We start from the raw sequence: 24,960 nt of genomic DNA, 5'->3' as shown, positions 1-24,960 counted from the left end.
GTCTGCACAGTCCCTTGTTCCTCTTCTAACAGAATGTGGCATGTTGCCTTTATTTTGTTGAAAGCTCTTTGGTTGATGTGTATCTTTTTCCAGTAGATGATGTGTTTGCTTTTAAACCACAGTGACAACACTCCCGGGAGAAACAAGAGCGGAGGTTCATTTGGCTCATGGTTTCAGAGGTATCAGCATATGCCTGCTGACTCCGCTGTTTCATGGTTAGAACAGAATATCATGGTAGCAGGGTATGGCAGATCAAAGCTGATCAATCCATAGCAGCCAGGAAAGAGATGGAGAAAGGGATAAGAAATGGCTATTCCCGTGGCTATTACTCCAGTGACCAGCTAACTCCAACTAGGCCCTACCTCTGAAAGATTCCACCACTGCATAGTAATGTCATCAAATTATGAACCCATCAATAGGGTTAGTCTGTGGTTAAGTTAAAGTTCCCACAATCCAATCTCCCTCTCTCTCTCTCTCTCTCTCTCTCTCTCTCTCTCTCTCTCCCCTCCAGGGCTTCTCTCTGGCTGTCCTTGAACTCACTATGTAGACCAGACTGGACTTGGACTCACAGAAATCCACCTGTCTCTGCTTCCCTGAGTGCTGGGATTAAAGGCATGTGCTATCATCAACCAGTATACTGAATTTTTGTTTATTTGTTTATTTTGAGCCAGGATTTCACTATACAGTTCTGGCTGGCATGGAATTTGATGTGTAGACCAAGCTGGCTTTGAACTCACAGATTCCCCTATGCTCCCTCCTGTGTGCTGGGATTTGAAGTGTGCACACCACGCCCAGGCAATGCAGTCATCTTTAATGATCAGATCCACCAGCAGGGATCAGTCCTTTAACACTGCCTTCGGAGGGACACTTTAAGTCCAAGATAGTGCCATTGCCATCCTCCTCTACCTACTGTCCTTGCCTTCTACCATAGGGCTCCAGGGGACTCAAGCTGGCTGTCAGGCACGGTGGCAAGGGTGTTTAGGCATCTTAAATCTTTTTACTGTAGGTCAACGGAGTTTGAGCAAGAGCAAAATCCCATCTCTGTGTTTAATGTTTGACTTTACCTGCAATTTTCTACATTTTTTGTTTCATGATATTCCTTTTTGTTTCATTGCAATAAAGTTGCCTTCTGATTGGCCAAGAGTTTTGTTAAAGCTGCAGCTGAAATGGTGTGACTGTATACTTGATACAGCATTTCTACTCTCAAGTCTCTAGAACACATTTCAAAAGTCCCACCTTAGTGATATGCCCTAAAGAAATAATTTAGCTTTATGGAGGTTCACTATAGTGCTTGGTATAGTAATGGAAACATTTCCAACGATGAGCACAGATTTATATAACATAACCTTTACAAGTTAATATCTACTAATGAAAAATTATATAGAAAACAAGCTTCTCAAATAGCAGTACTCCAGAAAATACAATGGTTATTCGGTCAAGGCCATTAGACAAAGCCAACTCATCTTTTTGAAGCAGGAATTTCCTGTTGACTTATTTTCAGGGCAATGGCAGGGACCTTTATTTATGTTCCTAATGCCCACTCTCCCATTCTTCCTCCCTAACAGACTGGGATTTGCGGTGGGAGGTGTTTCTCCCACCTCCAGGTGTGAGTAGGGCTTTTGGGCTCTAGTAAAATAGATACAAGTGGTTTTATGAGAGCCCTATGGGATGCTGCTTTGGCACACTGACAGGGGTGAGGAAAGGGAGCAGATGTTAAGCTACTTCCTGTACTTAAAATAGTCTCCTTCAGCTAACATCCACTTATGAATGAGTACATACCACATTTGTCCCTCTGGTTCTGGGTTACCTCACTCAGGATGGTTTTTGTCTAGTTCCATCCATTTGTATGCAAATTTCAAGATGTCATTTTTTTTTTTTTCTGCTGAGTAGTATTCTATTGATCTTGCCTGGAAGTGAAGTGTCAGACTTTGTAGACACCCCATGAGAGGCCTTACCCTTCCAGAAGAGTAGTTGGGGTGGAGTGGGAGGAGGGGAGAGAGTGGGAATGGGATAGCTATGTAAAATGAGAAGATTGTATTTTTTTTGTTTTGTTTTTTTTTTTTGTTTTTCGAGGCAGGGTTTCTCTGTGGCTTTGGAGCTTGTCCTGGAACTAGCTCTTGTAGACCAGGCTGGCCTCGAACTCACAGATATCCGCCTGCCTCTGCCTCCCAAGGCATGCACCACCACTGCCCAGCTTAAAAAAATCTTAATAAAAAAAGGGAAAAAATCTCCTAATAAACAAACAAAAATAAGTTGCTAAAAGTTCACAAAGGTCCGGCTAATTCTAATGTGAGGAGAAAAAGAAGCCGTGGGAGAACAATTGCTTCTTGAATACATATTGCCGAATTATCTTTGATTAAACTTACTTAGAAAAGGTTGACCAGGTTCCAATAAATCGCTGGCGGTAGAGACCATTTTTCTGGTTTTTCGTGACTATTTGTAAATCGAGATCAAACCAGGTGTTAAGTTTATTTCACTTTGTAGAACCTCTACTCCCACCCCTCCGATGCCGGCCCGGCTCCTCTTCCCAATTTGCCTAGGGTCTGTAGAGTTTCCTGGCGCACCTGAGAATCTGCAACAGCTAAAGTTTTGTCCCCAAATTGCGGTTTGGTTTGGAATTTGCGAACTGGGTCAAGTTGGAGAAATTCTCTCAGGCCACCAACCCCGGGACATGGAACGGGCGGGGCAAGGTTGCTCCTTCCCCTCTACGCAGCCAATAGTCGGGATGGGAGCCGGAGGGGCGTGGCGTGCCTGCTAGCTACATTGTGATTGGCATCCTGGTTCCGGTGGCCGCGGCTTCCAGTTCCCCAGAAGCCTGGGCGAGAGAGGACCTACAAAGTTTGTCCGCTCCGGGGCGCCATAGCGGCTCTGGTGCCGGCCGGCCGGGCTGGGCCGGTCTGAGCCTAGGAGACCCTGATGGCCGCAGTGTTCCTGGTAACGCTCTATGAATACTCGCCGCTCTTCTACATCGCGGTGGTTTTCACCTGCTTCATCGTAACCACCGGCTTGGTCCTAGGATGGTGAGTGTCCAGGGCTGGGAGCGAGCCCGCCTGCCGGGTGTGGGATCCGTGTTCGGGTGGCTCAGGCCGGGCTGCTGCCCCGGTGAGATGGACCGCTCCAGGAGAGCTTGGTCCTGTGCGGGGTCAGAGTGCGGGTCCCGAAGGCTTTGTCCCGGGCCGGGGCCTCCTCCGTGTCCAGTGAGACTGGTCACCCGTCCCACAGGGCCCAGATGGGTTACGAATGAGCTTGACTGTGTTTCTCACCTGAACTGACCCTTGCTTGGTTTCCATATCTTTCGCAGGAACTTTTACCCGAATTCTGTAGCTACCATTCGGTAATTGAATGACTTGAAATGAATTGAAAGCAGTCCACTTTTTTGAAGTGATCTTTAGTTGAGAGCACAATTTTTGAGAGTAGCGAGATTTTAGGAGTAAGTTATTCTGTGGGTTGAAGGCATTTTGCTTCTCGGAGAGTTACATAACCCCGGAGAGTCTCCGGTGTTTCTCTAAAGATGTGTCTGTATCCTGTTTAGGCCAGCCTTATCAACACAGCTAGTGGAAACCATGGAACTAGCCAGCGGTTGTTCTAGACTGTAGCCTTCATAGCCCTTGAAAAGACGGTGGATCCAAATGTGTTGAACACTGTTTCTAAGTGAACAAGAGTTATGGCCGGAAGAGGGCCTTACCGAAGAGACATGAGCTACAGTTGGAGAACAAGTATTTTGAGGGAAAAACAAACAAACCTGAGAAAGGGAATGCATGAAAATGCATTCCGCATGAGCAGAAAGCAGACAGGATTGGAACTGAAGCGGGCTTTGTAAATCAAGCTCAAAAATACCACTTGATTACATATTCATCATCACTTTAAAGACAGGCACAGGTCCCTGTCAGCTTCTGAAAATAGATACCACCTTTGGAAAAGAAGGAAAATGTAACATTTCCAGCTGACACCTCCCCCCATGGTACAGCATAAAACTCCATGATGTGAGCCGGGTAAGATGAAGCTCGGTCTTACCCAAATTGTTTATTCTCTTTAAGATAGGTGGTTTCACGATAGCATATGCATGCAGTCCTCCCAAGTGCTGGGTTTATAGGAGTGTGCCACTATGCCTGGATCCTAAAGAGTTATTTATTATTAACCTTCCAGGTTCTTTGTTGCTTTTTGAGATAGGGTTTTCTCCCAAGTGCTGGGATTAAAGGCATGGGCCACCACTGCCTGCAACCTTTCAGGTTCTAATTGCTGTCATTTACTTCAAGGAAGCTTGTAATTGGAATTAGGAAGATGTTTCCCAAGTGAAAAAGATAATCATAATACACAGTTTTTAAAGAACTATAATACTAATATATAGTATATATAATATTCAATACAATCTTCCTCTATAGGGAAAATTAGTATCTAGTTGATAATTATATTATGTGTTGATAAATGGGCCACTAAGTTCTATCTCTTAGACATCTATCTTTGGGGAAAAGGGTGGGATGCATATTGTACATAATGCTGGCATCCTAAGGTAAGCCAGGAGTGCGCTCTCTCTCTCTCTCTCTCTCTCTCTCTCTCTCTCTCTCTCTCTCTCTCTGTTGCTTCAAAGGCAGACACTGGAGTCAGTCAACCTTGATTTGAATGTACAACGATTATTCAGGAGGTAGGTATTTCACTACCTCTTGTCAGTGTAAGTTTCACTAGTGTTGTGAGTGTCTATTGATGTATTGTTTCTTGAAGTCTGGGCTGAGCCCTGCTTAGGCTGCAAGACCTTGTGACTAAGTGCCAGCGACCTCCATCCTGATTTGGACCTAACCAGTTATGGTGAACCTAAGCAACCATTCTTCCCATTTGGCTTAGCTTTATCTGTATAGATAAGCTTTTTATGTGCTCTTTACAAACTAACCCAAAGCCAGATTTATTGACTAGAAATGATGATAGCTTGGACACCATTTTAACCTTAGGAACATCTTTCTCAAATCCCAGCCAAGGCAACCGGGATGAACTGTCAAGTGCCACACTTTTCATCCTTGCCATCTCGCTCTGATGGCTGCAGCTCCATCTTTACTGCTTATCTGTGTCTCGAAGTCATGATTTTTACCCCTTACAGCTGGGGTTCTTGCCTGTTGCTTCTCTCCACCGTGCCGTGTCCACCTGTAATGTGCGAAACCTTCCCACACCAGTTTGGATTTAAAGGGTTATTTATTTGAGGGGAAAAACTTACAGAACACTGTCCTACACAACAGCCAGAAAAGGAGTCTAGTCGCCGGAACTGGAGTCCGGAGCAAGAGAGAGAGCGGAGGGCTGCCGCTGCTTTTTAAAGAGAAAGAGACCATGCCCATGTGGGCTGGTATCTCAGTGGCTATTGGCTGAAGGAGCGGAAGGAGCTCCTGCAGCACACTTGTGCTGGTGAGCATGCTCAAAGAAAACGAGCCTCTGATTTTTAGATCCTAATAACAGTAGAAAAAAAGAATCACACCACAGGAACTATATGTCTTTTAGTCTCCATGATGGCTTCTGTGAGCCCCAAAGCATCAGTCAGGTGTGATGTGGGATTCTCCTCTCTATGCTGTGGATATGTTTTATTACCATTGGTTAATAACTAAGCTGCTTTGGCCTATGGCAGGGTGGAATATCATTTCATCATCATTTATGCCCCAGCAATGCTTAAGCACGCATGGGCAGCCCATTTATGGTGGTTCTCCAGTTGTTCCTATCCTGGGCAGTCCTAGATGCTTGTGTTACTGTCACACCCAAGGTTCCACAGTATTTCTTTATGCTGTCTATCCAGTGTTTTTTGGCCGTTCCTCTTCTCCTTATCCCGTGCACTCCTCCAGACAGAGCTGTCTTTGAGGTTTCTTTTTTTGTTGTTGTTTTTGTTTTTTTGGTTTTTCGAGACAGGGTTTCCCTGTAGTTTCTAGAGCCTGTCCTGGAACTAGCTCTTGTAGACCAGGCTGGCCTCGAACTCAGGGATCCGCCTGCCTCTGCCTCCCGAGTGCTGGGATTAAAGGCGTGCGCCACCACCGCCCGGCCAGACAGAGCTGTCTTTGAGAATCTACGTCATTCATTCTCGTAACATGGCTGAAGTATTCTGTAGTTTACTTCTTTCTGTAGATGGAGATGTTTCTTAATGTCATCATTGTGCAGCCTATCTCTTTGTGTGACACCTAGAGGTCTCCTGAGACACGCCATCTCAAACACACTCAGCCGCTGTTCAGGGGAGCGCTTCACTGTCCAGGTTTCGGAGTTGTAGAGAAGGCAGCTCAGGACAAGTGTCTCACATACTTGTAATTTTATGTCTCTTGCTGACCAGACCTTTCCTAGTGCCTGGAATGCAGCTGTCTCTATCCCTATTTCACCTCTTGGTGTCTGAAATAGTTCTCTCCTTTGAACTGAGGTTTCCTCCCAGACAGACAATGTTGACTGTTTGCTTGAGGTTCTGATTCTTTATGACAATGTTAACATCCTTGTGCGCCCTCCCCATGTGCTGTATCTCAGTCTTCTCCATGTTTACTTTCACACCAAGTTTTCACTGACTTCCACCACTCTGTTTACCATGGCCTGCAGCTCATTTGGACTTTCAGCAGGTAGTGCTGTATTGTCGGTGAAACACAAGTTATTGATTTGCACACCACCTATCTGCACGCCTGTCTCCTCATCCTCCAGGGCTGTTGCTGCTGTTAATTCCAGGAATGTATTATAGAGCAGTGGGGAGAGGACGCACCCCTGACTCCTGTACGGTTGCCTTTAGTTGATCGCAGCTCTGCACAGACTGTGACTGATGCAAAGGTGTCTTTAGAGGCGTTTTCTAGTGTTATGACTTTCTCTGAGTACCTGTAGAACCTCATTGTTTCCCAAAGTCCTTTCCTCCAGATGCTATCGCATACCTTCCTGAAGTCGATGTAACAGATATGTAAGAGGAAATCCTAGCAGAGGCCCAGTGCAGATTCAGAGCTAACAGGAGCTCAATTGATAAGATTTTCACTTTGAGGCAACTGGCAGAAGGGCAGAATAGAGCTAGGTGGGAAATCCAAGCAGAGATAGAAGAGGAAAGAAGGCAGAGTCAGGCAGATGTCATGTAGCTACTGAAGGAGAAAGACACCAGAATCTTACTGGTAGACCACAAGTTTGTGGTGATACACAGATTAATAGAAATGGGTTAATTCAAGATGCAAGAGCCAGCTAGGAATACGCTTAAGCCACTGGCCAAACAGTGTTGTAATTAATATAGTTTCTGTGTGAATATTGGGGTCTGGGTGGCTGGGAAACAGATTAGTCTCTGTTTACACAGGTGTCCTCACGTGCTTTATACAAATAATCATCCAAATAAATCACTTGGCAGCGATTCCCTGCCTCCTCTGCAGCACAGTTTAGTAAGGGTTGGCTGTCAGCCTTACAGCTCTCTGTACGCTCTGCATGTGAACTGGGACAGAACTCTAGACCGCTGTTTCCTTTGCCAGCTGTCTGCTGAAAATGCTTCTCCAAGAAAGGATACAGACTGAAAGTCTAGATAGCACTAAGGGACACATTGTTTCTGTGATGATGTAGGTCACAAAACAATCCCACACCAGTTCAGAATTACGAATAATAAAAGGCTTAGTTATTTAAGGGGAAAACTTACAGATCACTGTCCTAGACAACAGTCCTCTGAGCGAACAGGAACAGAGTCTAGCAGCTGGAAGTGGGAACCAGAAGTAAGAGAGAGCAGCATGTGTTTTCCTCTGCTGTTACAGTATGAGACCATGCCCAAGCGGGCTGGTACCTTAACGGCTATTGGCCGAAGGAGCAGAATGTGCTCCCACAGCAGTTTCTGTTTGGTCCTTGTATATCTTCTGTCACAGCAGCGCTCCATTCTGGCAGTGGCTCTGGGCCCAGTTTATAGTGTTCAGCTTTCCTACATCAGCCTTATTTCTTTGTGTTGGAGTTGCAGCTCCTTAGAGTCCCAACTCCAAATTTTTCTTTCTTCTGTGACTTTGTCTCAGGGATAATAGCTGCTAACAGGGTCTCCCACTGTTAGGCAAGCATCCTTCCGCTGAGTTACATCTCCAGTGCTGCTTAATAGTTTTCAATACATTCATTGCTTTCTGTTCAAATAGTTCTAGTCTCCTGAATAGACTGTGACTGATAAAGTATTACTCAGAAGAGGATTCTTGGACAAAATCCCATCAAAGATAGAGCTTCAGAGTTGGGTTGATTATAACCTGGACACCTAATTGTTATTGGGATAGTCTTCATTTCCTTGCTAATGAGAAATGAGATCTCAGTAATCCATTGCATGTAATGGCTTTGGGATTAACTTAAATAGAGATGCCTTTGGTTGACTGTGATGAAGTGGTCTCTGAATTAGGTACTTTGGGGGACCAAGTCTTTATAGTACTTAACTGTCTGGCACTGGGGATTCCGAAGACTGTGACTGTGCACTGGTGCTATGATGGGATGCCCTGGGTTTGTTGGAGGATTTACAGGAAGTGTGTGAAACTCCCACACCCTCTTAGGGAGTCACAGAGTTTCTGAAGGCTCTAAACCCTTTGTTTTGTGTCCCGTAGTCAACCTTGCTGAAATCTGGCCTTTGTTGTTGTTGTTGTTTTTGTATACAATGTTCTGCCTCTATGTGCCTGCATGCCAGAAGAGGGCACCGGATCTCATTATAGATGGCTGTGAGCCACCATGTGCTTGCTGGGAATTGAACTCAGGACCTCTAGAAGAGCAGCCAGTGCTCTTAACCTCTGAGCCACCTCTCCAACTCTCACATTTTTTTTTTTTTTTTTTTTTTTAGTGTTACATGTTTTATAGCCCAGGTTGGCCTAGAACTCACTACGTAGACCAGGCTTTCCTTGAACTTGGACAGGTCCTCCTGCCTTAGCTTCCCTCTAGAGTGCTGGTATTACAGGAATGAGCCACCAGGCTCAGTTTAAAGCTGAGAGCTCTGAGCATCTTTTACTTATGGATGCAGCCTGCTTACCATGAGTGGGAAAGTCAGTGTTTCCTGGCATGAAGATCCTGTGACAGGACCATTAGGACAGCTGCTTTCTAAACAGATAAACACAAAAGAGTCCTCTCATTTGTCCCAATCCAAGATCCCCATCCACTAGGACAAAAACCTGACCTTGTGAGAAATAGCCCATTGTACTTGTAAATCTGTGTCTGTGGCAATGGTTGTTAACCTGTAGGTCTCGACCCATTTGGCAGTCCAATGACCTTTTCACAGGGGTCACCTAAGACCTCTGAAAAACACAGATATTTCCATTATGTTTTGTAACAGTAGCAAAATGACAGTTATGAAGTAGCAATGAAAATACTTTTATGTTTGTGAGTCACCACAACATGAGGGTCACTGTAGCATTAGGAAGGTTGAGAGCCCCTGGTTTATAGAAACTGCACTCCATAGGAGACATTGTTAGGGTGGTTAGAGAAGGATAGAATGTTCCAAGGCCAGATATATCCATTTGGATATTTGCTGGAGGGTTCCTGGAGCCCCATATACTTGTTGGACTGATTGAAACTTGGTTCAGTAGGTTTGAGACAGCTCAGGGTTTCTCTTCTTTTGGCATCTAGGTTTCCCTCTTAAGTACAGCAGTATCAGCATCACACAGAGTTGAGACCTATGTTTTAATTTTTAGCCAGCTCAGAATCTTAGATGTTTATAACTATAGGCCAGAGTTGGTCTGTCTTTACTAGTACAGTTAGAGGGTGGTCCTCGCTGCCTGTTGGTGAGATACTGTGTAACTGTCAGCAGCTCAAACAGGTTGATAGTGCAGTCTTTGGTCTCCTTACTGATTTTCTGTCTCTTCCTTGGTGCCACCAGTTATTGCATTGGTTCAGAGTATTGAAATCTCTGTGTATTTTTCTCTATTTTTAGAGTTCTCTCTCTCTCTCTCTCTCTGTCTCTCTCTCTCTCTGCATTTTGAAGTACTATCTGTGGATGCATAAACATTTAGAATTATTGTGTCTGATAAATTAACTCCATTCTCATTATGAAACAGTGCTATTTTTTTCCTCTTATAATCTGCTCTGGTTCCTGCTGTCTTAATAACATAGCCGCACAACTAGCTTGCTCTTTCTCTTTCTCTCCCAGTCCTCTCTCCCCCTTTTTTCATTTTTTTCTTCAGGATTAAATTTAGCATCTTACGCATTCAGGCATACTACCTCTGAGCCACATCCCAGGACTCCAGGCTTTCTTTTGGTTGGTATTAGCAAGAATATCTTTTCCCCTCCTCTACTTAAGGTCTATTTTAAGGGAGTTTCTTATATGTCTCATTTACCTAGCATTGCATTTTTCTCCAGTCTGAACATCCCAATCTTTTAGTTAGGGAATTTGAATCATTTGCATTTGATGTGATAATTAGGGTGGTTGAAGTTAGGTCTACTATTTTACAATTTTTTTTAAAGATTTTTTTTTTAGTATACAACATTTCTTCCATGTGTGCCTGTAGGCCAGAAGACAGCACCAGACTCATTATAGATGGCTGTGAGCCACCATGTGGTTGCTGGGAATTAACTCAGGACCTCTGGAAGAGCAGCCAGTGCTCTTAACCATTGAGCCATCTCTCCAGCCTCTTAAAATTTGTTTTTATTTGATTTGTCTGGATTTATTCCTTCCTGTTGCAAGGAGCCGCTGCTTGTTTGTTCCTGACTGCCCTGCTAGCTTTGACCTGAAATAATCACACAGAAACTATTAATTAAAACACTGCTTGGCTCATTAGCTCTAACTTCATTTTTTAAAATGTATTTATTTATTATATATACAGTGTTCTGTCTGTATGTATGCGTGCTGGCCAGAAGAGGGCACCAGATCTCATTACAGATGGCTGTGAGCCACCATGTGGTTGCTGGGAATTGAACTCAGAACCTCTGGAAGAGCAGTCAGTACTCTTAACCTCTAAGCCATCTCTCCAGCCCTAGCTCTAACTTCTTATTGGCTAACTCTTACGTCTTAATTTAACCCATTTCTAATAGTCTGTGTATCACCACACAACAGTGGCTTACTGGTTAAAGTTTCAGCATTTCTGTCTCCAGCCACTCCATGGCGTCTATATGACTCCTCCCTTCTTGTCTATGGTTTTCCACGTGCCTTGGTGCCTTTTCTCTGTTTAGCATCGCCATTTTGCTTCTCTGCAGTTGCTGCAACTATCCAACTCCACCCTTTCTCTTCCCAGAATTCTCTTAGTCTGATTCTTAAGGTCAGTGTCATTCTGACTAGCTATCTGCCAATCAGTTTTTATTAGCAAATGAGAGTAATGCATATTCATAGTGTACAAAAGATTATTCTACAGCAGTTCAGTTTTTGTTTATAGTTCTCTTTAATTTTGTATGTTCAGTGCCTCCCTGTGCGTGTGTACATGCGTGCGTGCATGTGTGTGTGTCTGTGCATGCGTGCGTGCATGTGTGCATATGCATGCTCCACAGTGTGCACCTGAAAGTAAAAGGCAGATGCCTCCAGGGAGTCCCTCCTTCCCCTTCTGTCCTGTTTGAGACAGGATCTTTTTGTTCCATTGCCTCTGCCAGTCTAGTTGCACCGCAGGCTTCTGGGGATTCTCCTGTCTCCTCGTTATCTTACTGTTGGAGCACTGCATAGACACACACTCCCACGTCAGCTTTACGTAGATTCTAGCTCAGGCCCTCACACCTGCTCAGCTCTTTACCCACTGAGCTGTCTCCCCACTCCCCAGTGACCTAACCCCTCTGGGATTTTTGTTTGTTTTGTTTTATCAAGATGGTTCCCCCTGCCCCCAGAATGGCCTGTCCTAGAACTCTGTAGACCAGGCTGGCCTTGAATGCTGAGCTCTGCCTGCCTCTGCCTCCCAAGTGCTAGTGAGGTGATGTTTACCTTCAGTGGAATGTGAGATCTGAACATGCCGATTGCCCGGTGTTACCAGATACATCTAGACAGTCCCAAGTCGGGCACCACACACTGATAGGTTCTTCAGGCACTTGCCCGGGTCCTCCTGCTCTGTACACTCAGAAACAAACTTGCTCTTCTTATTTCATAGTCCAGTTTAGCCTCTTTTAGGGTTTCATATTAGATAATCTTACAACATCTCTTTTTTTGATATATTTTTGAGAATTTTGTGTGTGGGTGCTTTGCATGCATTTTGTATGTGTCCTTTTGTGTGCCTGGTGCCCACAGAGGTCAGAAAAGAGTGTCAGAGCCCTTATAGACAGTTATGTATGAGCTGCCGTGGGAATGCTGGGAGCTCAGGCCCTCAGGAAGAGCAGCCAGTGCTCTTAACTGCTGAGCCATCTTTCCAGACTTTATATTTTTGAAAGTTATCCACATAGTTATAAACGATGTACTATCTCTTTTCAGTGCTGACTGTGAATATGCTCTCCCTGGATTATGCCAGTTTGTCAGCTTGTTTTCACAGACTCTTTTCTCTTTCTTTTTTCTTCCCTGTCTATTTGGAGAAAAGGATGTAATCAGAGTATGAACATAGCTGAAGTCCACTGATTCAGCTGTTGAAACATGTTAGGGCACTCTGGGTGAAGTCCAGTGGTCCAACTAATAGGTTTTCTCTAGTCAGGTAATAGATTTCTCTGCCAATGCAGTAAGCCAGATCAAGTCGAATTGAAAAAGTAAAAGAACAGATTTATTTGCAAAGCAACTCCTGGGTGAGGTCTCCAGTCCCAGAGATCAAAGCCCGAGAAGTCACGCACCCTGACCTAAAGCGTGAAAGTTGTACACCCTATAGGTGAGGGTGATGACCTGTCAGCTACAAGCTGGGGTTGTGCCAAAGTGTGGACAAAAGCTGACTGCTTTAGGCACCTTCAGGGGAAGAGCTGCCGCAGCAGCTTCTGAGAATGGAACTGGGCTTTTTGATACCTTTTCTTTGTTGGAGATTCTCTGGGAGGGTAGGATTTGGAGAATGGAGGGGAATGGGGCTTCTCAGATTGTGCAGAAAAGAGCTGGAGGTTCTAACCGAGCACCAACTGTGGATTTATTTTAGGGCACTCTATTTAGGCTGAGTAAACTTGCCTGGTTTATAATTTTACTAGAGATTTCATTTGGTTTCTTTGTTTGGAAGCTTGTTGTGTGTGGATTGTCGCAGTTCCTGCTCTTCCATAGTGCCTTTGATCTTTAAAAGACATTATGTGAATCAAAGTCTGTATTTAACATTTTGCTTTGTTATTTTAGAAATTCTAAATGACTATTTGATATTTTAATAGTTCCTGGGCTTCATAAATCATTGAGTAAACATTTGTTTTTTATATCTTTTGAGTATTTGGTTCACTAACAGCCATGTTATTTATTCTAAGTATAATTCACCTATAATCATTGAGCTCTCACGTTGTTATCCACAATTTAAAGGAAAGAGCTGCTTATTTTCAGGAGCATGCTGATTTATTCAGCCAAATGATACAGTGCAATTCTGCAAGACCTCTGACCTCCCTCAAGTCTAGATTGCTTCTGCAAGACAACAGAAAACAAGCGACTGAGCCCCTTTTCCTGGTGCTTGTTTTCAGAAGGAATATGTAATGAAGCCTAATGTACCTTTTTAAAAAAGACTTTTTAAATTTATTCTTTGTGAATCTCACATTGCTCATCTCTATCCCATCCATCTCCCCGTGACCCTTCATAGCCACCCTCTGCCCTTGAACCCCCCCAGTAAAATCAAATTTAAACAACAACAACAAAAAGCCCAAAATGCAAACCAAACCAAACTAATTCTAACATACCAAAAGAGAACATCAATGACAAAGGAAGTCTCAGCGTGGGAAACTTTCTGTGGCAGAATTTCAGATTTGTTGAAGCTGTGTTTTATGTCTTCCTTTCTGTAGGTTTGGTTGGGATGTTCCGGTAATTCTGAGGAATTCAGAAGAGACCCAGTTCAGCACAAGAACTTTCAAGAAACAAATGAGACAAGTCAAGAACCCTTTTGGCTTAGAGATCACTAACTCTTCCTCAGCTTCCCTAGCAGGTTGGTGGCTTTTCCAAAGCTTTCTCTGATCTCTAGTCCCCTGTCGTTAACCCTTCTGTTTTCTTTCTCCGTTGCTTTCTCTTCATTCAACTTCACCATTCACTGAACTGCATGTTGCAGTGTAAAGATTAAAGTTCATAAATTTTCCCCTGGGAGTGTTTGTCCAGTAATAGAGACATGTGTGCGTAAGGAGGAGAATGCAGCATTTCAGGGTAGTAAACAAGTCTTAACAAAGACATGGTGCCACATTCATGGTCTTCAGTGAAATGAAAAATGATAAAATGTTAAAGGAGTAAGTCACAGAACAAAACAATCCCACACCAATTTGGAATTATGATTAATAAAAGGGTTATTTATTTAAAGGGAAAAAAACTTACAGATCACCGTCCTAGACAACAGCCTCCTGCACAACCGGGAAAAGCGTCTGATAGCCAGAAGCGGAATCCAGAGAGAGAGAGAGAGAGGGGGGGGGGGTGATGGAGGAGAGGGGGGAGAGGGGGGAGAGGGGGAGAGAGAGAGGGGGGAGACAGAGAGAGAGACAGAGAGAGAGACAGACAGAGAGAGAGGAGAGAGCTGTCGCCACTTATTTTTAAAGCGAAAGATACCACACCCCAGTGGGCTGGTATCTCAAAGGCTATTGGCTGAAGGAACAAAAGTAGCACCTCCCCCTTTTGTTTAAGTAAGAGAGTTCTAAACCTACTACAAAATTATGTACAATAAGAACAAATATCCTATTTTAACTATCCTAAGTCTTGTATAATAAATAACTTGGCCAAGTCATGAGAGGAAAGTAGCTACATTTTTCTAGTCTTCAACCCCATCGAAGATCTAAGAAGGGAAATAATGTTACCTGAGTGATTAGGAAGTGCAATCAAACAACTTCCAAAATACGCAACAAATCACAGAGACAACTGGCTACCTGGGCAATCACCCAAAGTCACGCTTGCAGCGTTGAAACAACCAACTTTGGCTAAGGCCTACAATAACCGACAGATTATTTTTTTTTTTTTCTTGGTTTTTCGAGACAGGGTTTCTCTGTGGCTTTGGAGCCTGTCCTGGAACTAGCTCTTGTAGACCAGGCTGGTCTCGAACTCACAGAGATCCGCCTGCCTCTGCCTCCCGAGTGCTGGGATTAAAGGCGTGCGCCACCACCGCCCGGCCCGACAGATTATTTTTAAGGGCAAGAAATATTTTAAAACTGTTTCACCCTGTTTTGGCAAGATATGACAGTTCTGCTTATCCATTTCCGAATACTATGTATTTTGTCAGTAGTTGAGGTATGAGCAGTGATGGTTTAATTCCACCCCCCATCCCTCAGCAGCTTTAGATTTTAACGCGCTACAAAGTCTCATCTGGTTCTTAGGTAAGGACTGCCTTTAATAAAGCAATCAACCCTGTCTTCCTGCCGTGCAGTCCTCCAGTCTGCAAGTCCACTGAGAAGGGAGAAGAGCTGGTGGCACTGTGAGGAAACACACGCTCCTCTGGAGCGAGCTGGGGAAGTCATCCCAACCTCTCAGGCAGAAGCAGTCTCAAGGAGGGCCGGCTGCCAGTGGCTGAGCAAATGAGAAGACAGGCAGTCAGGGGAGCACTCAGCCGTGCCATGGTCCGACGCTCTCCAGTGATGGAAAAACAAATGTGTTCGCTGAGAGTGTAGCTCCTAACAGAACTCACTTGAAGAAAAAATCATTTCTTCTTTGTGTTCTGTGGGGAAAAAAAGATTTTGGTGGAAGTTATAAGAACAAAGCCCATGGAAAGGTAGATATCCTTAAGATGTCTACAAAATGGTTTTAAGGTTATTTTCTTTCATGCCCAGATAGTTTAATAATTCAGATTTTTTTTTCCTCACCACTCCATCCAAAGTACCTGACAGATTGCACAGGAGAGACGTGGTGTAACTTGGCGACAAATGAAAGGTTCGACAACCCGTTTGTTAGAACAGGAGCGACTGCTGCAATTTTGTTATTGTAGAACAGTGTTGTGTTTGGATTTTTGTTTAATTCATGTCCCCAGATGAAGACTTTAATGAAACTATAAGTTAGATATCCAGTATTTATTAGTTGAATTGGATAAATTTGCTTCAGGAAGACTTTGGAAGTAACCCCCCTACTCCAGCCCACTCTGTTTAAAAAGATCCAATAAGAGCTAACCACTCTCCAAATGCTAATGTGTGTTTCCCCTTTCTTTTGTTTTATGTTAGCTCTTATTTTATACATGATTGACAGAATACAGACAATTCTCCTGCACCAGCTATTGACATTTTTATATTTGTAGATATATATCCTTCAACAACATTTAAAAACTGCCATCAGCTTGGCCACCATCCAGAACAAAGCCTGTGTTTCTTCCCCCTCATTATTATTATAGTAGTGACACCATCTCTTCTGGACTGTTTATGCAGCTGGCATGACCCTGATAGCAGACTGCCTTGAGGACAGCCGTCTTACCTGCTTCTGGGGGTGCAGTGTCCAGAAGCTCTACGAAGCTCTTCAGAAGCATGCTTACTGCTTCAGGATAAGCACTCCGCAAGCATTAGAAGAGGCACTGTACAGTGACTACCTCCACCGGGAGCAGTATTTGTATCCTTTTCCCAGGGGCACCCACCGCACAGAAAAATGAGACTGGATACAGTAAAATGTTACCAAGTTATTGACTCTTTAAGATATGTTTCTTCTTTTGGCAATTTGCCTTTACATATTCGAAAGTATTAAAAAACACAGCAAAGAAGAACTATATTGCCAATTACCGAGCGATACTGAAATTGACGACTTTGGTCCAGTGCCCAGATCTCGTTATCCATTGGTAGCTCTGTTGACCCTCGCTGATGAGGAGGATCAGGAAATTTATGATATTGTAAGTAACTGAAGCATCTGGAACACTTTACAAGATTTTGGGTGATTCTTAATTGTTTCTGAGATAGGAAAAAGATAATTTCTGAAAACATATATTTGGTCTTGGACATACATGTCTTGAAAAATTAAAACATGGATTTGTCCCTGTTTAATTTTTGTACCTATAACACACCTTCAGACTATGATGATCCCCCATCTCCTTCTCCCTGTAGATGACAACTACATGGGCTTCTTTATAAAATAAAAGGTAGATTATTGTTGAACTAAGTTAACACCAGAAGAGGGCACCAGATCTTATTATAGATGGTTGTGAGCCACTATGTGTTTGCTGGGAATTGAACTCAGGACCTCTGGAAGTGCAGCCAGTGCTCTTAACCACTGAGCCATCTCTCCGGCCCTATGTACTGATTCTTTAGATTGGTAGTTTGTTCCCTGTTGGAGCATAAAAACATCTAAGTGATCAGAGAGGCCCTAAGTCTCCACCCTCCATGTGAGATGGAAACAGGTTGAGCATCCCGCTCTGAAAACTGGAAACCTTTTGAGCACTGACATATGCTACATGTAGGAAATTCTAACCCGCTCTCACTCACCAGCCACAGTTAATGTGTGTGTACCAAACATGCTTTTGAAAATTATCTTCAGGCCATGTTTCTAAGATGTTCTTAAATCACAACTTAATTTCCTGGTTAGACTTGGGGCTTATCTCCTCTAGGATAGCTCATTGTGTATATGCAAATATATCCAAATCTAAAAAATCTAAAATCTGGACCACTTTTACTTGCAAGCATTTCTAATCAGAGAAACTTAACCCATATATCTACAAACTTTTGGTGAGTTCTTTTGGTAAAAGCAGGTATAATGGTGCATGCCTTTAGTTCCAGCACTTGGGAGGCAGAGACAGGCAGATCTGTGAGTGTGAGCCCAGCCTCGTTTACAGAACAAGTTCTAGAGCAGCCAGGGCTACACAGAGAAACCCAGTGCTTTTATTTGCTCATTAGTAAAGATGCAGTGACATTTTAATGATACTTTTGTGTATAATGTGCAAAATATATTCACTAACATGAGCCTGTGCTTTCCTTTCAGCAACAATCTAGGGTGTTAGCACAAAGGTCTTTATTAGACTCAAGCAGAGTAGAGAAAACCCCAGCCCTACTCTCCCCCTAGTGCTGGGGTCAGACTTGAGGCCTCATCTGTGATAGGCAAGTGCTCTACTTTTGAGCTGGATCCCTACTTTTACCCTTTTGTAAAAAGCAGAGTATTGCTGGGCAGTGGTGGCGCACACCTTTACTCCCAGCACTTGGGAGACAGAGATAGGTGGATGGATCTCTGTGAGTTCAAGACCAGCCTGGTCTACATAGTGAGTTCTAGGATGGCCAGGGCTACACAGTGAAACCCTGTCTCAAACAAAAACAAAAAAGCAGAGTATCTTTATGAAATAAGTGTGTGTTGATTTTTGAAAGTACAGACTCATATGGGAAAATATAAGTATCTCAAATTTCATTTTATTTATTAATTTATTGTTTGTTTGTTTGTTTTGAGACAGGGTCTCACTGTGTAGCTATAGCTGTCTTGAAACTATGCAGACCAGGCTGACCTCAAACAATCCACCTGCCTCTGACTCCTGGGTGCTGGGGCTAAAGGCATGCACCACCATGACTGGTTTCAAATTTTAATTTTTAAAATCAAACTGAAACCTTTTCCTTTTTTTTTCTTAACTGATAGAGCCAGAGAGGGAGGAATGGAGAAGTGTAGGTCACTGCTATAAAGCCACAGGTGTGGTACCTAATATGAAGGCTACAGCTGGTGATATTCAGAATATTTTAGAAGGTGTTCTTGCCACAGAGAGGGAGAATCGCTGTAAAGTAATGGGTGCGTTAATTTGTTTGACTGTAATGACCATTTACTAAGCATTCCACATCAGCACATGCTATTGTATACCTCAGATAAATACAGTCGAAAAAGAGTCATCCGAGGTCATTCATCTGATAAAATGCTTGTCTGTAAGCCAGGTGACACGAATCCAATCCCAGAACCCATGCATGGTCAAAAGAGACAAGGGGCTCCACTCAGCTGTCCTCTGGCTGGCCCCTGAGTGTCCCCGGTGTCACTCACACACATCGTCATCATCAATGTGAAGATAGCTGGGAAGGTTAAGTAGGGGCCGGCACTGCTGGGCCTTGTTAGTGAACCTCTCAGAGCAGGAGGCAGCTTGTGAGTTCTGATCCCTCCCTTCCTCCATACTTCTGTTTTGTCAAGTCAAGTTGGTGCTTCCTAGTTCTTTCCCTCTCTCCACATGTGCCCCTTGTAAGCTCCCTGAGTTCCATTCCCGTCTTTCCAGCTACCCAAACAGAGTCTGATGTCCGTCCTGACTCAGGGCTGCGGTGGTCCTTTCCCTCTGGCCTCACTGCCGTGGATGTCAGTCTTGGGTTTCCTTCTCCCTGTCGCCTCACATACGTGATAAAGTGGAAAAGATGGGAAATCGCACTTCCAACACCGTTTGGTGGCGTAGAGAGGATCTGCTCTCAGGTTCCTGAGCCAGCCAGGAGGGAGCTGCTGTGGGCCAGCAGCTGTGGGCGTCTTTCCCCTCCCCCTGTGTCTTTCGGGTGTTTTTGGTGGAATGGGATAGGTAGACTGCAGGGTCCTGACCGCTCCACCCTCTCTTGGACCCTCCAGGCCCCAGGCAGATGCCCTGCTTCTCTTTACAGGTTGCCCATCTTCAGTACCCCTGATGACGCTCGCCAGAGCTTGTGTCTGCCCTGGTGGTCGGGATGTCCTGTTGCCCTCTCCAGGGGAACCTTCCATTTGACTGTCATCCCACTGGCTTCATGGATGCCCATTTCTTTCTCTCAGTTGATAGCATTTTGAATCGAGCTGTTTTGGCACTCAGACGGCCTCCCCCACTTCCTACCCGGGCTGAGCATTTATAGTTAAACTTCTTGTAAACTACGTGGATTCATTCATTCTTTCAATGAAGAGAGCTGTATAAACAAGCTTCCCATGTCTTTTCCATGTTCCTTTCCATCTCCCCCACACTCCGGTGCTTGTGGATGATCCTGCCCATTGTTTGCTGTGTCTTCCTCCTGTCTCCTACATGAAGGAAGGACACTGAAGTATCATGAGCCCTCTGTACTCTGCTGTGTTCATATTATAATGTCAGAGAAATCAGTTACAGATAAAGTCATAGAAATTGTCTTCATTTTTTATTGTTGTTTTTAAATAGCTGTATAGCATTTCATTTGATTTGAACCCAAGTTGTAATCCTGAACACTGAAATCCTAAAAGCCAAAATCCCAAAATATAATTCTGGAGGAAACAATTTTAAAACTTCCATTAAAAGACATTTGTTTTTATTTTTAAAAAGGAATTTAGGGCCTTCAAGATGGTTCAATAGGTAATGGCTTTTACCACACAAGCCTGGTGACTTATCGATCACCGGGGTCCACATAAAGGTAGAAGGGGGCGACGGACCCCACAAGGTTGTTCCCTGAAAGCACACCATGCATCTATACACATTAATAGTACTAATAATAAAGGTAACTTACTTGAGAGATAAAAAAGGATGCTACAATAGTTTATGGGTTACTTTACAAGACAAAATAGTAATGTCCTGTGTGTTCTTACAGGCGTGCCAGTGATGTCGAACAAGCAGACAGACTGTGTTCACAAAAGATAGGCCCACAAGCAGAATTTCAAAACATATGTCACTGGATGGTAATTTGTATGCCCAGTGTTATAATTGATCAGAGAAATACTAAGCCACCTTGGTCTTTTGATAAGATTGACCAAAAGCCATGACCATGATGAGTTGCTACAGTTGACTAGAACTGAAATCAGGGCATTTCTTTTCTGTTTAGTGAAGACATTTCAGATGTTATTATTGTTGTGTGTTTCTGTGTGTGTCTGTGTGTGTGCGTGCATGTGTGTGTCTGTGTGTGTGCGTGCATGTGTGTGTCTGTGTGTGTGCATGTGTGTCTGTGTGTGCATGTGTGTGTGTGCATGTGTGTGTCTGTGTGTGTGTGCATGTGTGTGTCTCTGTGTGCATGTGTCTCTGTGTGTGTGTTTGTATATGTGCACAAGCACATCACAGGTCAGCATCAGGTATCTCTCCTCAGTTGTTCTTCACCTTATTTTTTGAGACAGTCTCTCCTCCCTCCCTCCCTCTCTCTCTCTCTCTCTCTCTCTGAATGGAGCTTACCAATTCAACTAGACTGGCTGGCCACCAATGCCATAGGATCCACCTGTCTCCTTTCCCTCTCTACCATCCAGTGCTGGGCTTATAGGACCCTGCATCTGCTGGTGCACCTTTGATGTGGTACTGGGAATCTAACTCGGGTCTTTGCTCTCGCATGGCAGCGCTTTCCTGACTGAACCGAACCATCTCCCCAGCTATCTGTGTGTCTACATATGTCTGCAGTGCTCACATACCAAGTCAGTGTTTTGATAACATACTTTTTTGCAATCAAACTTGTTAAAACCACATAAAACAATTTAGTACTCTGTAAAATTCTTTACATAGTTGGTACCTCTATTATTGGAAGTGATGCAGAACTTAAATATATGGCATACCTAATTGCAAATTAATTATGCTGGCAATTTAAAAAAGCAGGAAGAAAAGAACTAAAAAAAACACAAAGGAAAATTTAATATAGAGACAACATCATGGGGGCTCAGACATGGGCAATTGCATGAAGACAGTCTGTAAAAGCTCATGACATTCATTGTCTTAACTGTATTTTTTGATATTTTATTCATGTGTGCATGCATCTGTGACTGTGTCAGTGGCTTTCAGTCAGTAGGAGGAGCTGAGTCCCTTTGGAGCAAGAGTTATAAGCAGTTGTGAGCCACCCAGCAGTGTGCATGATTGTACAGTTGGTAAGTGCTCTTACCACTGAGCATCTCCAGCCTTGTGTCCTCATTCTCTGCGGACATCTGTGTCTTGGATGTCCCCAGAGAATATGCTCATGTTCTGTGTGTCACTTCTCTTTTTGAAATTCTTCTGTGTGATTTCAGCAGTTGGTGGTGTTGGAGATTCTGGCTGGCATCACACTCTATGTAGGGTGTGTGTGTGTGTGTGTGTGTGTGAACCGTAGTTACTTAGTTTCCTGTGCTTGGATGGTAGGAGTTCCCAGTGTAACTGACTTGTCCTGAGTGACCTGTGCATGTGCGGCTTACACTGTGCTGTAGTTGAAGTGTAAGTGCATGCTCTTTTGTTAGATCATGCCAATACCCTGAACTGAATTCTCCCACCCTCTGCCCTCTCCCGCCCTCTCAGAGTTTCTCCATGGGGCACAAGCTTTTGTACATGTCTCAGTTCAGTGTGTGAGAAACAACCAAGTTTCTTTTGTTTGTTTACCTTTGTGTGTGTGTGTGTGTGTGTGTGTGTGTCCAGAGATCAGCGCTGAGTGTCCTCTTCAGTCACTTTCCACTTGTATGAGTGTGTTCATGAGTGTGTGCATGTGGGCGTGTCTTGTGGAGGTCAGAGGTTAGCATTAGGTGTCTTCCTCAGTTGCTCTGCACCTTATGCTTTTGAGGCTGGGTATTTGGCTGAACAGAGCTTGCTGATTGGCTAGACTAGTCAGCAAACTCCCAGGATCCACCTGTGTGCTCTTCCCCAGCCCTGGTATCATACATGTGCCACATGAGGCAGTCATCCAGTTGCATGGTGTCACGTGTGTGCCATATGAGACACATTGGTTACATGGTGTCACGTGTGCCATATGAGAAACATCGGTTACATGGTTCACGTGTGCCATATGAGACAGTCATCCAGTTACATGGTGCCATATGAGGCAGTCATCCAGTGACACATTTTTCCAAATTGTTATCCAGTTGTCCCTAAATTATTTATTTAAAGAAAATAAACAAAACTTCCCTGTGCCTTGTGTTTCAAGATGATTCCTTCTTTGTATTTTGCACATAAGTAATTGTTTTGTTTTGTTTTTTATTTTATTATTTTTTTTCTGGGCTGTGTCTTCTGTCTCTTCCATTTCATCTGCTTATGAATCAGTTCAATATAATTTAATATTTAATGAGGTTAGGCTGCTCTGGACTATTGAGTGCCTTCCTACCTCTTCTTATATGTTCCTTTTTTTATGTCAGTATTTTAGAATCAGTGTACGTAGCTTCTACGCTGATTTTATTGGGACCACAATGAATCTTTAAATTTCAGTATAATTAATATGAGTCAAAAATCTGTCAGTGACAGTTCCTTTTAGTGCTGTGATTTATATAAATTAGTGTAAACATTCTAATGTATCTCTTATTTGAGAATCATTTATTTTTTTCCACTTTTCTGTGAAATAGTTTTAAGTACTGACTTATGTCCAATTTTTATTTTAGATTTCCATGGTGTCAGTAATTCATATTCCTGATAAGACTTACAAACTTCCCTGCAGAATACTGTATCAATATTTACTCCTGGCTCAAGGTCAATTTTATGATCTTAAGGTAAGTCCTACAAGGTAGTGTTTGTTGATTTTAGAGTTGGAAGAATAGCTGTCTGTAAAGAGAACTGTGCTTTCTAATTAGCTGTCGAAGGTAACTACTCTTGCCTCTTGGGTTTGCTAGCTTTTGTGACCCCGGCTTCACAGAGTGCCTGTTGTTCACAGTTGCCTTTACACTGGTTTCTTTGCTTTTCAGCAACTTTTCATGTCTGCCAACAGCAGCCCCAGTGCCTCCAGCAGGCCCTCTCCAGCAGACACAAGTGCCGAGCAGAGCTTGTTGGAGAAGGCAGGACTGGCTGCAAGTGGCGTGGAGCCCGTGGAGGAGAGCAGCAAGGACTGTGTGGTGTGCCAGAACGGGGGCGTGAACTGGGTGCTGCTGCCCTGCCGGCATGCCTGCCTGTGCGACAGTTGTGTGTGCTACTTCAAGCAGTGTCCCATGTGCCGGCAGTTTGTGCAGGAATCCTTTGCGCTGTGCAGTCAGAAGGAGCCAGACAAGGGCGTGCTGGAAACTTCCTGAACACATCCTAGCCGGAGCGTGTGCAGAGCCTGTGTCCTTAGGGTCATCGTAACAGAATCTGCAGCCGTGATGGCCAGAGAGAATGCTGTTTTCACTTCATACTGTACACTCTGGATGATGTGATGTTCTTCCTGCTCAGCATGGCGAGCCCTGGAGTACTGCGTTCGTTGATACCTAAAACTTGACCCAGCTCTTGAGAAGAATGTAAACATCTGGCTTTTGCCAGCTAGAAGATTTCATGTACTGTGGATGAGGAAGATCGCTCTGAAAACTCCATCCACTGACTTTCCGGGAGACACAGGTTGAGGGTGGATGGCTGCTCTTCCTTTACTGTAGCCTGGAGTGAAATTAGAAGGCTGCTTCTGCTTAAAGTAGTTACATGTCTCCCAGTTCGCAAAGTATCTGGAAGGGATTTTTTACCTTCCACTGTCTCTGAAATACATTTTATAAATATTCATTTGGTTTACTAGAGTTACATAAATCCATGTCTTAACTTTTCCACATAGGTTCTGAAGTCATAAACAGGGCACAGCTCTGATGGTTCCCGCGCGTCATGGATTAGCTGGCTCTCATCTACGGAGGCAGACACATAGCACCTGGATAATAAAATCTCATGGATCATTCAATTATGGGCTCTGTTGTCAGATATGATTAGATTAGCAGACTGTGCTCTGCCCAGGAAGGGCAGTGGGGCCCTCACTGCCTTGCTCACATTTCTTCCTTTGCGACAAATCTCCCCAGACATTGTCTTCTAGAGGGACAGCTAGAAAGAAAAACAAAAACAGAACAACAAATAACTTTTTTTTCTTTTCCTACCATTTTTTATCCCAATATCCCATACACCTCATTACACCTTGTAAGCACTGAACTCGATGGACTTGCACCCACCCCCCCCCCCCCGACATTCTTTCTAAGGTAACTAAACAGAAAGGGAAATTGGAGCTTCCTGGAAAAGTGGGTCACACTTAGTAAGCTGAGACTCCTAGGGGTATGCTAAACCCTCATTTGTAACCTTTCTATGAAGACACCTGTTGTCTGTCTGTTTGTCTGTCTGTCTGTCTATCTAGCTATCTAATCCATCCATCTATCTTTCTATTTATCTATGGTTTTTTGAGGCAGGGTCTCTCTGTGCAGCCCTGGCTATTCTGGAACTCATTCTGTAGAGCAGGCTGGCCTTGAACTCAGAGATCCGCCTGCCTCTGCCTTTGAGTGCTGGGATTAAAGGAATGCTTCACTTCCACCAGCTAAAATTTATT

At 43.8% G+C, this 24,960-nt stretch overlaps 1 protein-coding gene across 1 annotated transcript; it reads left to right on the top strand.

Moving 5' to 3' along the window:
- Positions 1-2,798: 2,798 nt before the first annotated feature.
- Positions 2,799-24,330, top strand: Cgrrf1 (cell growth regulator with ring finger domain 1). The gene is made up of 6 exons (XM_038310583.1): positions 2,799-3,020; positions 13,756-13,895; positions 16,294-16,471; positions 16,598-16,745; positions 23,084-23,191; positions 23,384-24,330. Exons 1-6 carry the CDS (start codon positions 2,917-2,919, stop codon positions 23,702-23,704), a joined length of 999 nt encoding a protein of 332 aa, XP_038166511.1. The 5' UTR covers positions 2,799-2,916; the 3' UTR covers positions 23,705-24,330.
- The last annotated feature ends 630 nt before the right edge of the window (positions 24,331-24,960 follow it).

This window comes from Arvicola amphibius, chromosome 13 (genome assembly GCF_903992535.2).
Source record: "Arvicola amphibius chromosome 13, mArvAmp1.2, whole genome shotgun sequence".
Taxonomy (NCBI): domain Eukaryota; kingdom Metazoa; phylum Chordata; class Mammalia; order Rodentia; family Cricetidae; genus Arvicola; species Arvicola amphibius.
The sequence above is the reverse complement of the archived record's forward strand: the minus strand, read 5'-3'. Positions and strand labels throughout refer to the sequence as shown.

What these genes read in the sequence shown, in the direction of transcription:
- Cgrrf1 (XM_038310583.1), top strand. Translation starts at nt 2,917, where the DNA reads ATGGCCGCAGTGTTCCTGGTAACGCTCTATGAATACTCGCCGCTCTTC. An exon ending in TTCCTCAGCTTCCCTAGCAG is followed by an intron (nt 13,896 to 16,293) that starts GTTGGTGGCTTT and finishes CTGTTTATGCAG; the next exon opens with CTGGCATGACCCTGATAGCA. An exon ending in CTCCACCGGGAGCAGTATTT is followed by an intron (nt 16,472 to 16,597) that starts GTATCCTTTTCC and finishes CATATTCGAAAG; the next exon opens with TATTAAAAAACACAGCAAAG.